Here is a 16,308-nt window from a genome sequence, read left to right as displayed (position 1 = left end):
GTATTGCTGCGAGTTGAGAACATTAACTATAAATTAGAAACAATTTGCTGACCTTTTCTTTTGAATGATGTGAGCTGAGAGTGCAACGCAATTTCACAGCAATTCGAAAGTTTTTGATTTAGTGGCTACAGACAATAAGTTTTAGGCAGGTTTGTTGCGCACGCACTCACCGACCAGGGCCATGCACATGGGTGTGGCCCGGTGGCTAGAGCCACTGCCCCTCTGCCCTTATTGGCCGAGGTGCCCATTCAGGAGACACTAGCTCTTCACTTTGCGATCGCGTTAAGCACCTGCCCCTGTAAGGGTTTGTGCTTTGTGCACGGGCTTGACACAGACACACACAATCTGCCTTCAGATTCAACATGCATGATCGCGTTCATCAAATTTGCTTAAACTAAGCGTTCTAAAGTATGGCTGTATTTCACAAGGTTTCTGACACAACAACCCAAAGCAGACACTTTACAAAACTTGCGTTAAAGTCTGAGACACATCAAGCTCAATGAAACATTGGAGGGCTCATGCTGAAAGGCAGAGGAATGTGCTGTCTTTGACAACTCGCAACTTCATCTGACACATTCTGAGTATATGTCCATAAGACACCAATACTAAAATTTTAAGATGATCAATATAATACTCATAATATTAAAAATAATTATTAAGAGTCTACCATGTAAGCAGTTGTTTTTGATTATCTTAAAGGACCACCGAGTCACAATGCGGAGGTTTTACTTTCCATTTGCCATGCGGTATCAAATTCCATTAAAACAGATGTTGAAAGTTAAAAATGAAACACCCGAAATTGCTTAACTCTGAAGAGCCTGGTGATGCGACATTAATTGTTTTATACAGAAACTTGCCTTCAAAAAGTGCTTCCTTAGTCTTATCCATATTTCTTTGCACGTTAAACACATGTCGATCACAACAGGAAGTAAAAAAAAGAAAAAGAAACCGCAACTGTGTTAATTGCGTAAATTTTTTTAACGCGTTAAATATTTTTAATTAATCGCATAAACGCACTATTTTTGACAGTACTACAAACTACTAAAACATTGCTGCAGCTTTGACACAAGTTTTATTTATGGAAATCAAAAAGCATTGGATGTTTGGGTCTTCTGTAGAAAGTAATTAAAGTAGTCTACCGAAATGTGTATATTTCATACAAACAGGACTTGACATTAACTGTTTTGATTACCAGCCATTGTGGCTTAGTTTTTAAGCTATTTTAAGCTAAGCACGAAACGCCATATTTATTACAGAATTAAAAACACAGGCATTTAAGTGCCATTTGAATTTCAAAACAATCAATGCCAATAACAAACAAAAATGATTTCCATGTTGGATTTTAAGTGACCCGGTAAGTGAGGAATTCCTTTAGATTAATCATGATTACAAATCACAATCGCGTTTATCAAATTCAGCAACAAGCACAATGGCGTTCATCAAATTTGCTTAAACTAAGCGTTCTAAAGTATGCCTGTATTTTACAAGCAAGGATTCTGACACAGCAACGTGAAGCAGACGCTTTACAAAAGTTGCGTGTAGGGAGGAAACACGTCAAACTTATGAAATGTGAGGGCTTATGGAAGCAGCTTAAAGGCAGAGAATAGGGCTTGCGACTTCATCTGCCTCTTTCACTAAGTATATTTACATGGACACCAATACTATGATTAAGCTAATACTGATTAAAGGTTCAGGACACCCTGGAGAACTTTTTTTTTTATATTAACAGATTTGTGTGTGTTGAGCATCAGTTAAGACGATGTTAGCACCTGTCAGGTTTAATTGTGGGGAAAACTGGATAATTTTGAGCTTTTGTACGCTAATTTCAGCTTCCGGGTTTAAAATGATTTTTGGGGAGGGATCAAAATCTGCGACGTAGCGCAGAACTGCAAGTGCAATGATGACGCGTCGGTTTCTCATTATTATTCATAGCGGAGTTTTCTTGTCCTATGAGAAGAGCCGGCTGCTTAATTATTCATCAGACCTACCAGAGTCAAGCCCGAGCTGTGAGACACGTCACGGACCCACGGCCCGGGCACACAGTATTTAGCCGTTCATGAAGGCTCATATGCGTTTGTTTCCATGATCCACGGGGTTTGTTGCATGTTTTCCCCTGCGATCTTGTCAGGGCCGATCATACAGCAAAGATGTGTGTGTGCTGCTAGCATTTTTGTCGGGAGAGCAGCACGAGAATTAGAGAATGGCGGACGCTGTCTTTTATCAGGAGTTCGTTCACATTCAGACACATCACTGTGCTGCTGTGTTTGCCTAAATCCTCCAGATTACCAGCAGGGCTAACGGTTAAAATAGACAGGTCAGACCTGCTGCACTGAGTCTGCTGGATACGGGGATTGAGGGAGAAGTCCTCATTTATAGGGTTTACATGAACACACTTATCTTTATATGTATGTATATGAAATTACGAATAACAAATATAGCTGGGCATTAAATCACTGTTCATTTCTTTGCATTTTAACTTTGTAAACTATAAATTTCTGCGTCTCCTCACGGTTTGTCTCATTTTGTGAGCTAGCTTCGCTCACGTTCTCCCCTGCTGGCTCCCCTGCCGAAAGTGGGGGTTGTCATGGGCCTTTAAGAGTCTACCATGTAAGCAGCAATTTGTTTAACAAATTTTTTTTATTATTACCTTAAAATAGGGCTGGGCAATTATTTATTTTATTTTATTTTTTTCAGACGAATTCCAATCAGTTTTGACGATGGTTTAATTTAATATTAAATCAAGAAATCACACTTATTTTTTATAAAAATATTTAAAATATATAAAAAAATAATATATATAAAATATATATAATATATAAAATATTTATAGTATTTAAAATATAATGTCACCAATGTGCTTTGGTTCACTCTCTGTATGATGCAGGTTGCACACCAGAATCGCCACTCAGCGCCATGAATTTTAGAATTCAAAACATAGGTTTCTATACACACACCGGCGCCGCCCAGCCCCGATTCAGGAAGCAGTTCATATTTCAGCCGCGCAACACAGAGTACCATCTGATTAGTTTTATGTTAAATATCATGCAAATGTGTGCGTCTGGTGTGTAATAGCGGAGCTTTTGGTGTGCGACCTGTTTAACTGCCTGTCTGGGTTTCATGGTAGTGACGGACTGAACACAGAGACTACAGAGGCAAATACTACAAATACAAGCATTTAAGTGTCTTAAGACGTGTACTTTTCTTTTATTAATATTTTTGCATCAAACACTATTTGGTCCACTCTCATGCCACTCCAGCACTACGAGGGTATTTACATTCAGACTAATCCAAGTAAAATCCTTCATGACTTTACGCTTTACTAAGTCACATCTGTGTGGATTGTCGAGACATATTCCCTCATCAAGTTGATAATCTCGATCTCAACATGTATGAAAGACGTAAAAACCTGCCATGTGAAAAACCCCGCCGATCTTAGTTCGAACTGCGCTGATCTTTTGGTTTGAACACGAGCAGAGGTGAGCAGCTGTAGCAGTGAAAATGAAAGTACCCATGATGTCATTTAGCGGACCCAGTTGAAAACCAGACGGATCAGGCAGCATTATACAGAGAGTGGTGCAAAGCGCATCAAATTATCGATATTTAAAAGGGGGAAAAAATAAAAATAGAATAAATATATTATTTTATATTAGACACACATCTGGTGCTTGTATTTGCTCCTGCTATACGTCCACAACTTCACACATTAGGTTAAATTAGGCTTTAAAGTATCCATGTTCAGTCCTTTACTTCTATAAAAGACAGCAGCATTACAACCGGTCATTCAATCAGAAGACAAAGTCAAAACCGAGCTGACAGCCAATCTTTCCTAGGCTCAGCAAAACTTGCAAAAAATACCTATGTATTCCTGCTGCTGCAATTTTTACACACATATTTTTTACTCAAATCTTCTGCAAAAATATTTAACTTGTGACTTTGTTTAACATTTATTTACACCTTGTTGACCAATTTATGTGTGACATGGCCATTAAAAATACAATGTTCCTTAACCAGATGGTTTTTCAAGTTACTTATAAAGAAAATGTTACATTAGTCATGCTGTTGTAATGTTTTAAGTTGACTATTTGCACAATTAAAAAAAATCAATATCATGAATCGGTCAAACTTTATAAAAAAACCTAGATTTTTTTTTTTTTTTTTTGCCTTATTGCCCAGCCCTACCTTAAAGGATCATGCAAGTCCTGAAATGCAGAAGTTTTTCTTTTTCGTTTTCCATTAGGTATCAAATTCCATTAAAACATCCTGAATGAAAATATGTTGAATGAAAGTGAACTGCTGAACTGCAGTTAAAGTTGAAAGATTAAAAATGAAACAACCGAAATTGCATGAAACTCTGGAGGAAATGCAGAATAGCCTGGTGATGCGACATTAATTGTTTTATACTGAAACTTTCCTTCTAAAACCATGTCCTTGGTCTTATCCAAATTTCTTTGCATGTTAAACACACGCAGGGCCAGAGTAAGCTGAACTGGTCCTATAGGCAAACGGCAATTGATGCTGCCCTCAACCCGAAAGTGAAAAAGAAAGTGACCGGTTTGCTGATGAAAGTGAGGACCGTGAGGGAGAGGGTGGGTGTAGCGGATGAAAGTAAAGACTGGGAGGTTTGCTCACTATTCTGCAGCCCAAGGCGGCTGCCTAGGTCACCTCTATGCACGCGCCGTCCCTGAACACGTCAGCCACAACAGGAAATAAAAAAATAAACTGAAACTGCCTTATTTGCATTGTTATTTTACACGTTACTCGAGTGCGTTAAAGCGCTAATTTATATATTTATTATATAATTTATATTAGCGCTATAAATATATATATAAAAAAAAAAACATATATATATATATATATATATATGGTGACACGATGGCATAGCACGTTCACAGTAAGAAGGTCACTGGTTTGAGCCTCGGCTGGGTCAGTTGCCGTTCCTGTGTGGAGTTTGCTTGTTCTCCCCGTGTTTGCGTGGGTTTCCTCCGGGTGCTCCAGTTCCCCCCACAAGTTCACAGACATCTGGTACAGGTGAATTGGGTATGCTAAAATTGACCGTAGTGTTTGAGTGCAGCGTTTCCTTAAAGATATTTTCTTACTGTGGTGCCAGGCCTTTTACACAAATTTACCAATTACCTATGACATTATTTTATTATGACAAAAGTAGAAATAGTTCATACTCACTTCAAAAACACACTAAATCGCACTTCAGCTGCGTTTATTTGAGGGGGCTTGCAAGAAGTTTAGAAAAGTTCACGGTGTTTTTTACTTATCTTTGGTGCGACTATAAACCGCTATTAAAAAAACAACAACAATGACTGAATGTTTTGATTGAGAAGCTGTAATGTAGCGGTGAAGTGATGAATTTTGGTGTGGCGCCCCGCCATGGAAGATTAAATGTAGCTAAAACCTTGGAGTGTGTGAATGAGTGTGTATGGATGTTTCCCAGTAATGAGTTGCGGTGAAAGGGCACCCGCAAACGGCATTGTACAGAATGCCACTGCAAGATGCTGTGGTAGCCATGCTGGTTCTGTATGCCTTTAATTTTGAATAAATCCCCAACCGTCGCACCAGCAAAGCACCCCCATACCATCACACCTCCTCCATGCTTCACGGTGGGAACCAGGCATGTAGAGTCTATCTGTTTACCTTTTCTCCGCCACACCAAGACCCGGTAGTTGAAATCAAAGATCTCAAATTTGCACTCATCAGACCAAGAAAATTACCTTTTAATACATTTTGGTGCGATTTATAACCCGCTATTAAAAAAATAACAACAATGACTGAATGTTTTGATTAAGAAGTTATGTAGCCATGGCAGGATGAATTTTGGTGTGGATACACTGTGCCGGTAATGGGATGGACATGGTCAGCAACAATAAAATCAAATGGTACAAATAGGGCCAACGTGTGCCAAGAAATTATCCCCCACACCATTACACTACCAGCCTGAACCATTGGTATGAGGCAGGATGGATCCACGCTTTCATCTTGTTAATGCCAAATTCTGACCATCCGAATGTCACAACACAAATCGAGACTCATCAAACCAGACAACGTTTTTCTAATCTTCTATTGTCCAATTTTGGTGAGCCTGTGCGAATTGTGGCCTCAGTTTCCTCAGGTTCTTAGCTGACAGGAGAGGCACCCGTTGTTGTCTTCTGCTGCTAATATATCTTTTGGATTATTGTCCTAATGCACTTACTACATATATTTTGCTTTTTCAGACAAAGTACACTTTGATTGATGAACAAGACATACCATTAGTGGAAAACTATGCCTTTGAGGTAAGAACCATTATGTTTTTTATTTGTATGTTTATTTTTTTTTGTATGTTTATTTTTAAAAATAGATGTTTGCTTTGAGTTTGGCTTTTGTTTTTGGATTTATTTTTTTATTCTGGGTTATGTCCTTTTTATTGTTTTGTCAGTATATATATTTGACCATCCTTGTCAACTGACCAAATAATTTACTTTATTACTAGCAGGCTCTTTGAGCACTATTGTTTAGTCATATGAAACTGATTATCTAAATCCTTTTAATTTCAGGCACGTATGGAAGTTGACGCCGATGGCAATGGGGCAAAAATCTTTGCCTATGCCTTTGATATTGGCAAGGGTCGATGGGCTGGTCGACCACTGCATGAGTTACTCTGGTAAGTGTACTGCTAAAGCTACTGCTAGAATGTATATTTTGAGCAATCCACATTTGCACACAGTATCTAATATTTTACATGAAATTAAGACTTAAAAATGTATGGCTTTTGTTTTAGTTTAAAAGGTTATTGCTGGAGGCGGTCATGGAAAACCTGCAAAAATCATGGAATTTTGACATGGCATTTTCCACGCCAGAAAAAGTTTTGGAAAAACAAACAAACCCATTATGTTTTTAGAAAAGTCTTTGAAATCTGTTTTTTTCAAACATCCGTGCACTTGATTATATTTTGAATTACAATATTAAGTTTATTTTAAATACTATTGCGTGATCAGTCTCTTCATGACTAATTTGCTACTTGTCTGTTAGTAGTGTTAACTAATCAGCTAATTTGAACTAGTCTTAAGAGTCTTGTGAAAACACAGCCTTGCATTTCTAAGATAATTGAGTAATGGGGCCTCCCAAAACATACATATTTGATTGTATTGAACCTTGTGCTTCTTATTTTGTTAAAGATTTAAAATATTTGAAGCAGTAAACATGTCAGGCAAAATAATTCAAATGAATCACTGACTTCTGTTGTCTTCATTAGTTTCAAAAACACAGATTTTTTTTTTTTTTTTTTTACAGTTTATAAGACAGCTTTGGATATCTTTTTTTTCCTGGAGATACTGTTGTCCTAAAAAAAAAAACATTTATATAATGCATAATGTTGTATAATGCAAACAGAAAAAAACAAATGTAACCTGTAGAAATGTATTGACGTACTCATAAATCCTAAAAATTCTGGCATCCCTGGCCATTTAACTTCAACATAATAATCAGGGAGGGGGTCACCCCACATTAGCTCGTTGGTGGATGTAATGAGTTTAATAGTTGTAACACCAAAAGATTAAAGACAGAAAATTAAGTTATTACCTGCACATTTATGCTATGAATAGATTTACATATTATCTTATTCTCTGGAATAAGATAATGCATGTATAGTCCTTCATGACAATGACAAATATGGATGGATTTTCCTAGAAAAGACAAAGCTGGCACTTATAGTATCATATATACAGAAAAATGTATGGGTTGTAGAGAGAGAAAATCTATACATAAGATTCAAACTCAATCTGCGGTTGGCACCATTGTGTTCTGTAATGGTAAACAGACCACTATGCTATTGGCGTGGAAATTCTACCATATTTTACGTAAAAAAAAAATGTAAACTGTTTAAACAGTAATGTCATTGCACTGTTATTTTATAGTATTTTATATATTTTATTTTGTCAAATTCTGTACCTGAATACGATTTGACTTTTCTAAAAATAACATAGTGCTCCTTATTTTACTTTTACATTTGTCTATTGTATTTATCTAATCTTGCAATTTGTTTATTATAGTACATGCCTGATTAATTCTTTAGGATGATTCTGTAGAGTGACTTCATCAAAAATGAATGAATTATTTCTAAATAGAGCTGTTCAAGTCATCTTATGAAATTGTAAATACTGTATATTGCAATATACATCACAGAAATACAAAATATTGCTATGTCAGATTTTTTTTCAATTCAATTTAGCAGCCCTACTGCTAAGTGTATTAGGCTGCATTTAAAAGTTAGCTTAGGCTGTTTCTGCATCTGAATGACATGAAAACCTTTTACCATATTGATTTTTTTTTTCTTTAGTACCAAATTGGTGCTAAAGTACAGTTTTTTTTTGACAAAACTACATTGTAGATATTGTATACCATGCAATTTCCATGTAATTTAAATGTAAAATATACATTGCAACCTTTGTTGCTCAAGGCTACACCTTTATTATTATTCAATGTGAAGCCTTTCTTTCTTGTACTCTTGTATTTTCATGTATTCTTTCATCTCTCCATAACAGAAATGGCATGAGACAGCACGCAAATAGAATACAACATTACAAATTACATACACTGGTGACAACAGAGGTTCCAAATAAAGCATTTATTTTATTAGCAGTCATTTTTGGTGTGCTTCTTTCTTCACAGGGAAAAGCACAGAGGTGGAATCGCTCCAAGTTTCCAAGTAGTTCACATAAACTCAGTTACAGTTGACAACCGACTAGACAACTTGCGTCTTGTTCCTGTGGGATGGAGTCCCAAACCAGAAGATCTCTCCAGCAAACATAGGTAATTTAGATTCCATGGCTTGAATCTTATAGGTTTTACACAATGAACAAGGTCACTAAAAATGTATTTACACCTGTATTACATGTTTTTCCTAGAGAGCAGTCACTCTATTGGCTGGCCATCCAGCAGGTTCCAGCAGACCCAGTTGAAGAACAGTATCTGGAATTAAGTCGAACACGCTACTACAACGCCAACGGAGAGCTGGTGGAAGAGGAAGAGTGCTCCTGCACCTATTATGAGTGTCATTACCCACCTTGCTCACTTATTGAAAGGAGGGTAAGTATGGTGAAGAGAGAAAATACGTTTTATAAGGTTTTGTTTTTAAAATTAAAAACAATTGTCATAGGCTGAAATAGAGGTTGTCACTGCTATGATATTTTGTATTTCTGTGATGTATATTAAGACGTGAAAACAATTTCACCAGATTATTTAACAGGCTTGTTTGGATTATTTGGGGGGATTTTTTAGGGGACTGAATCTCGAATAATATATAACAAATAAACTACAAGCATAGATTAATAAAATATAGGAAAGATAAAAGTCAATTATAGTTTTCAGGTATTCAATATTCAGGCACAGATATTGAATAATCAACACTGCGTAGTCTGCATTTTATATTATTTTATTTTTATTAAAGTTACAAAAAATATCTTGTGGCTGGATGTTTTAAACTCTGAAATATTGAAATGGTCACAGTCGCAGACCTTATAGGGACAGTTTACTCAAAGATTAAAATGTACTCACTATTTATTCACACTTCACTTGTTTAAATATTATAACAGTTTTTAAATTATATATTTTTTGTTCATTTAAAAAAAAAAAAGAACTCATGTTTGAAACATGTGAAGGGTGTACTGAAAATGGTAATTTTTGGGGTGATCTATCTCTTTAAAATGCATGCAGATCATAAACTTTTACTCCATTATGATTAAACTTTATATGGAACTATAATCCCAGCATTGGAAATCCTTCGATGTGACTATTGCGGATACACACATTGTGATATCAATGCTAAAACTATATATTGTGCAGCCCTAACTTGAATATAGGTTAGTTGTCTTTACTTCTTTTCTGTCCTTGTCCAAAAAGTAGCTTTCACATTGTTAGTGCTGTGTACGCATTATCAAAATCAATGTTACATAAATATAAAAACATAAATATAAACAAAATAGATTGTTGCGCGTTCTATGATATGCTGTAATAAATTTAAACATCATTGTTTTTCTTATTATTTATCATGTATATGTCGACATTACGTGAAACATTACATGAAAATGTACTTGAAAGTTCTGGAAAAGTCATGAAATTTTATCAGTAAAAATATGTATGAAACCTTGTGTGTGTGTGTGTGTGTGTGTGTGTGTGTGTGTGTGTGTGTGTGTGTGTGTGTGTGTGTGTGTGTGTGTGTGTGTGTGTGTGTGTGTGTGTGTGTGTGTGTGTGTACAAGCACATCAGCTGACACTGAGTCAAAAACAGATGCATGCAGTTCTTGTTATGTTGGCATGGTGTGACATTGTTTATACGAATGACTCGTTTATTTATTGAATTAATCTGTGTTTTCATTTCTTTTTTTCTAGCTGAGGGAGTTCAATATCTGTGGCCGTTGTCAGGTGGCACGCTACTGTGGCTCACAGTGTCAACAGAGGGATTGGCCAGCCCACAAGAAGCAATGCCGTGAGCGCAAGCGGGTTCTTGCGCTCGAGTCTGAACCTGAGCGATGATCCCCTTCTCAACCCTAGTTTGAAAAACAGGGGTCAGAGGGGGTGTGGGGTGAGACTAGAGGTGAAGTGCAAAAACGAGGCTAGGGAACAATTTTGGTTGGTTTGATGGGCCTGTTGGGACGAAAACGAACATGCTTCCCAGAACTATCGCATCTCCACAACTTGCCTGTGGGGATTATGGGAAAAGGAGTTTTTTTTTCTAGTTGTTCAGAGGGAGGTCTTAAAGGCTCCACCTGCTGCTATGGATGTGTGTTTAATGAAGAAAAACACCATGCCGTTGTGACTTTATCGCTGTGGACTGCATTAAAGTATTGACAGTCATGCGCTCGCTTGTTCCATCCACCCTTCTGTCATGAAGTATTTGCTGCCGAGGGACAAAACTGCTGTTCAACTGATGGGATGGAATATGGACCTTTTCACTGTACAACCCTTCCTCTTCCTGTTCTCCCAATTGGACTTCTTGTGCACATAACCAAGCACATAGTCACTCACCTGCCATACCTTCTTTAAGGATACAGCTGATAGCTGTGCAAAGCCACGTCACCAGTATTGTGTGTGTGCAGTGCAATTAATTGACTGAAGGACAAGAATTAAATGGTTGAATGTTCTCTCTCTCTCTCTCTCTCTCTCTCTCTCTCGCTCTCTCGCTCTCTCTCGCTAAGGAAAATTTGGGCTGGTGGCCGTGTCACTTTTTCTGAGTTTTTGAATGCATTACAATCTTATTTACTCTTCCCACTCATGTCATGTTTAGGTTCACTAAACCATAACAAGTACTCAGTTTAGAGGGATGTCCTGGGAAAAACTTGAAAACCCGCGTGGAAAGTTGACTCTGATTTATGTTGTCAAAATTGTCATGGGTCCCATTCATTCAATGATTTAGTCATCTTGTTTGTCATAAAATCTGTATCAAAGTGAGTTTAACTTATGAATTTTCACTTCTTTTCTTTTAAGAAATAAATCTCTCATCTTTATACAAAAATGTGCACACACAAGTTCCATGTGTGTCTTCCTCTAATGTCAAGGGCAACTCTACCAAACTGTGAAGCGCACATACAAGGAATCATGTGTGATAAGTGCATACATGTGACTTGTCTGTGTTCATATTCCAAATAATTTATTTGGTTGGGGTTGAACACTGTGCACTGAAATTCTTCACTCTGATCTTTTTCTCTTCCTCACTCTCTGAGAATTGGGAGTCTGGGTAGGGTTGGTGTTTTTTTTTTTTTTTTTCTAAGCTATTACCATACAAATATTAAATGCTTAAATAAGAGAAAGGACAATTTTGGTAACTGACCATCTCTTGTCATCTTAAAATATAAGTATGAAATTAAATAAAATCTCAAATGTGTAAAAGTTAAATTGGTTTGAAAGTGTGACTATCTTTTTGTTTTCAAGCTACATATGCTGTTGTTCTGTTTCTTTTTTTGTTTTTGTTGAAATGGGTATTTGAACAATTGGAAAGTTTTGTCATTGAAAGTACTGAGTCAAAAGTCTAAAAGCTTTAATTAAAAAATATATATATTAGGATGCTAAACTGGATTTTAGTTTAGACTTAAGAGCATAGTAAATTAAAAGATGTTGAAATTGATCAAATATTTACTTTTAACTAATTTGAAAGTGTTTAAAAAAGAAAAAAAATGTTAGTTTAGTTCTGAGACTGTCAGAACCAGATGTTGCAAGCATTTGTGACAAATTTCAGTTTTTGCCACATATATTGGACTGATCTATTGTTTAATCTGCTGTTTTTGTTTTAAAACAAATTATTTGTTAAAGTAAGCTTGTTTACATCAAGAGTAAAGAAATATTTTCTCACCTAAACTATGAGCTACAAAATTATTACAGAATTTATTTTGAGGTTAACATGTGTGTATATATGTGTGTGTGTATGTGTGTGTGTGTGTATATGTATATATATATGTATATATATATATATATATATATATATATATATATATATATATATATATATATATATATATATATATATATATATATATATATCGCTGTTCATATATCTGTCAGGGTTTATATGGTCATGGAAAACCTGGAAAAGTCATGAATTTTTGACAGCATTTCCTGGCCTGGGAAAGTTTTGGAAAAACAGAAAAATCCACAAAGTTTCAAGTGGTGCTCGCTGCAGAGCCATTTGGGAGAGCTGAGCTCCAGCGAGGGGGAGCTTGAGCTCCACCTTTTTTGCACTTATTCTACAAGTGATGTCACTGGAGGTAGGGTTAGGGGTGGGGTTGGTGTCAAGTGGTGCTCGCTGCAGAGCCATTTGAGGAGAGGTGAGCTCCAGAGAGGGGGAGCTTAAGCTTGAGCTCCACCTTTTTTGCACTTCTTCTACGAGTGATGTCACTGGAGGTAGGGTTAGAGGTGGGGTTGGTGTACGCATTAAAACAGCTTACAGGAGGAGGAGCGAGAGCTCATGCTCCCCCTCGCTGGAGCTCAGCTCTGCTCAAATGGCTCTGCAGTGAGCACCCTCTCCAAAGTTTTGGAAAAGTCATGGAAATTATTTTAACAAATATTTGTATACTTGAATTAAGGTTGCGTGATTTCGAAAAAATCTGACATTACAATATTTTGTGTGTGTGTGTGTGTGTGTTATATATATATATATATATATATATATATATATATATATATATATATATATATATATATGAGCAATATCACGAGTAGCAGTGGTGCGTCGTGCGTTGAGACCGCAGGCCGAGTGCCTTAGTGCCCCCACCAGTGCCGATATACAGTCATATCACACTGCTAAGAGTGTAATATTGCGTTTATACAACAGTTTGACTGCATAATTGTGTATATAAAAACAAAATTAAACATGGTGACTTTCTTCCGCGTTGGATTATATTTATATATGTATATACACACACACTGACACTAGCCAACAAACATGCATACATACATACCCACACATATACACTGGTATATTGCAGCCATTTGCTAAAATCATTTAAGTTGTGTGTACACAATGCACACAGTACTCCATATTGACAGAAAAACACAGAATTGACTAAATTATGTCTAAAAAAAAACTGAAATATCACATGGTCTAAATATTCAGACCCTTTGCTGTGATACTCATATTTTTAACTCAGGTGCTGTCCATTTCTTCTGATCATCATTGAGATGATTCAACACCTTCATTTGAGTCTTGCTGTGCTTGATTATACTGATTGGACTTTAAAAAAGCCACACATCTGTCTATTCTCCTCGTTCTTTGTGTACAAACAGGCGCAGCCATTGGGGTCTTTTTGGCTCGAGACTACTGGTCTTATTTACTTTTATTAATTTTAGATGTTAAAAACAGCTTGTTTTGCAGCTAGAGGTTGCAAACTGATATTTTCTTATATTATTCAACTTTGTATTTTCTAGTCATTTCCCCTATAGGCAACTGAATCGAAACTTCTAAAGCAATCGCCAAAACAGGCGCACTTCCGCATCGAAGAATAAGGTCAATAGGCTAAGACCTTACAGCTCACAATAAATGTCAGAGAAAATGAAAATCATGAGGTCAAAGGAGAAGAATCTTTTCAAGAGCTGTCCGTTGTGCCAAACAGCTATTGGGCAAGAAGGGCTTTGCTGAGAGGGGTAAAGAACAACCCAAAGATCACTGAGCTCCAGAGATGCAGCCTTGAGATGGTAGAAAGTCAAGCATTACTGCAGCCCTCCACCAGTCGGGGCTCTATGGCAGAATTGCCCGAAAGAAGCCTCTCCTCAGTGGAAGACACATAAAAATCCACATGGAGTTTGCTAAAATGGTGAGAAAAAAGATTCTCTGGTAGATAGATGGTACAGTATGTGTGGAGAAAACCAGGCCCTGCTCATCACCTGTACAATATAGTGAAGCTTGGTGGTGGCAGCATCATGTTTTGGTGGTGTTTTTCAGCTGCAGAGAAAGGGCGACTGGTTGCAATCGGGGGAAAGATAAATGTGGCCCAGTACCGTGATATCTTGGACGAAAACCTTCTTCAGAGTGCTCAGGACCTCAGACTGGGACGAAGGTTCACCTTTTAAAAGCCAATGACCCAAACAAACAGCTAAAATAAAGAAGTGGCTTCACAACAACTTCATGACTGTTCTTAATTTGGCCCAGCCAATGCCCTGACTTTAAACTAATTGAGCATCTCTGGTGAGATGATCCCAAGGTTTCCATATCCGGGACCAGGCCATTTCCTGAGCTGCTGCTGCACTGATGGTCATGGGGAGTGGAGAACATGAGTCTGATTCCTGCGACGCTCCAGGGACAGACGAGTCTTCATTGAGGTCATCTTCCAGCCTCCACCACCGTGACTGAAGCTCTGTACAAGACTTTTGGCCAGCGGAGAAATTAAAATGGTCGTGCCCAACTGAGTCTGGTTCTCTCAAGGTTTTTTTTCTTCACTCCTATCAGGTGAAGTTTTTTTTCCCTCTCCGCTGTCGCCACTGGCTCGCATGGTTCAGGATTGGTAGAGCTACGCATCGATGAATTTGCTCTTTAGTGTTTGAACTTTCAGTAATGATTTTAAATCACAATGAACTGAGCTAAACTGAACTGAACTGAACTTAAACACTAAAAACTGAGCTACACTGTTCCAGTTACTATGACATTTATGTGAAGCTGCTTTGACACAATCTACATTGTAAAAGCGCTATACAAATAAAGCTGAATTGAATTGAATTGGTGAGACCTAAAATGGCTGTACCATTCAACCTGACAGATCTTGAGAGGATCTGCAAGGAGTAATGATGTAGAATCCTTAAATCCAGGAGAAAAAAAAATGCATCTTTCCCCAAAAGATTGGCTGTATACATCTAAAGGCTGCTTATAAATACTGAGCAAAGAGTCGGAATACTTGGAACTATCTGATATTTTAGTTTTTAAAAAAATCTCCAGAAATGTCAACAATCCTGTTTTTCTGTCAACATGGGTTTTTATGTGTACATTGAGGCAAAAAAAAAACAATAATTTTAGCAAATGGCTGCAATATAACAAAGAGTGAAAAATTTAAGGGGGTCTGAATGTTCTGTATCTACTGTGTGTTTTAATTATTTATTTAATTGATTAACAACACTGGGCTGTGGGAGAAGGATATCATGAAGAGGGACTTCAGGAGCCTGATCGAGAGGGTCCGATGCATTCCGCCCGTGATGCAGATCATCTTTTTTAAGATCGCTTTTTACCGCCGAGGAAATGAAACGTTCAGTAGAATTTTTGCTCTAAATGAATGGCCATTAACATGACTTACTAGTTAAAATGATAAAATAGTAATTGTAGGGGACTTCAACATCCACATTGATGACACTAATGACTCATTAGGACTCGTTAGGCGTTTACAGATGTATTACAATCACTTGGGATAAAGCAAAATGTCATTGGTTAAGGCTATCACTTAAAGCACATACTAGATCTAATTTTGTCTCAGAATTGAAGTAATTGATGTAGTCATTGATGTAAAAATTTACTTTTTAATTTTGCAACTAGCATTATGGTTGCTATCTTCACTAACATTAAATACTGTATCACCCATCAAATTAAAAAGGCTACAGAAAAATAAAACCACACCATGGTACAACAATCGTTATTTCTGAACACAAGTGGAAAAAACTAAATTAGAGGATTTTAGAATTGCATACAAAGATAGTACATCCAGCTATAGGAAGGATTTTGAATCCACCAGGGCTGAGCACCTCTGCAAAGTAATAGAAAATAATCATAACAACCTTAGATTTTTATTTAATATTATTGCTAAATTAACAAATAATCGGTCGTCTTTTGAACAAAACTTCCCATCGCATA

At 36.9% G+C, this 16,308-nt stretch overlaps 1 protein-coding gene across 1 annotated transcript in view; it reads left to right on the top strand.

Annotated features, from left to right (window-relative positions):
• The window catches only part of zmynd19 (zinc finger, MYND-type containing 19), a 43,602-nt gene extending 32,109 nt beyond the window's left edge, over nt 1-11,493 (top strand). Inside the window, 5 exon segments of the mRNA NM_183069.1 lie at nt 6,225-6,284; nt 6,546-6,652; nt 8,659-8,799; nt 8,895-9,075; nt 10,377-11,493. Coding sequence (NP_898892.1) covers nt 6,225-6,284; nt 6,546-6,652; nt 8,659-8,799; nt 8,895-9,075; nt 10,377-10,520 — 633 coding nt within the window. The 3' untranslated portion in view covers nt 10,521-11,493.
• The last annotated feature ends 4,815 nt before the right edge of the window (nt 11,494-16,308 follow it).

The sequence above is a fragment of the Danio rerio genome, chromosome 5, assembly GCF_052040795.2.
Source record: "Danio rerio strain M-AB ecotype USA chromosome 5, GRCz13ab, whole genome shotgun sequence".
NCBI classification, from domain to species: Eukaryota; Metazoa; Chordata; class Actinopteri; order Cypriniformes; family Danionidae; genus Danio; species Danio rerio.
The sequence above is the reverse complement of the archived record's forward strand: the minus strand, read 5'-3'. Positions and strand labels throughout refer to the sequence as shown.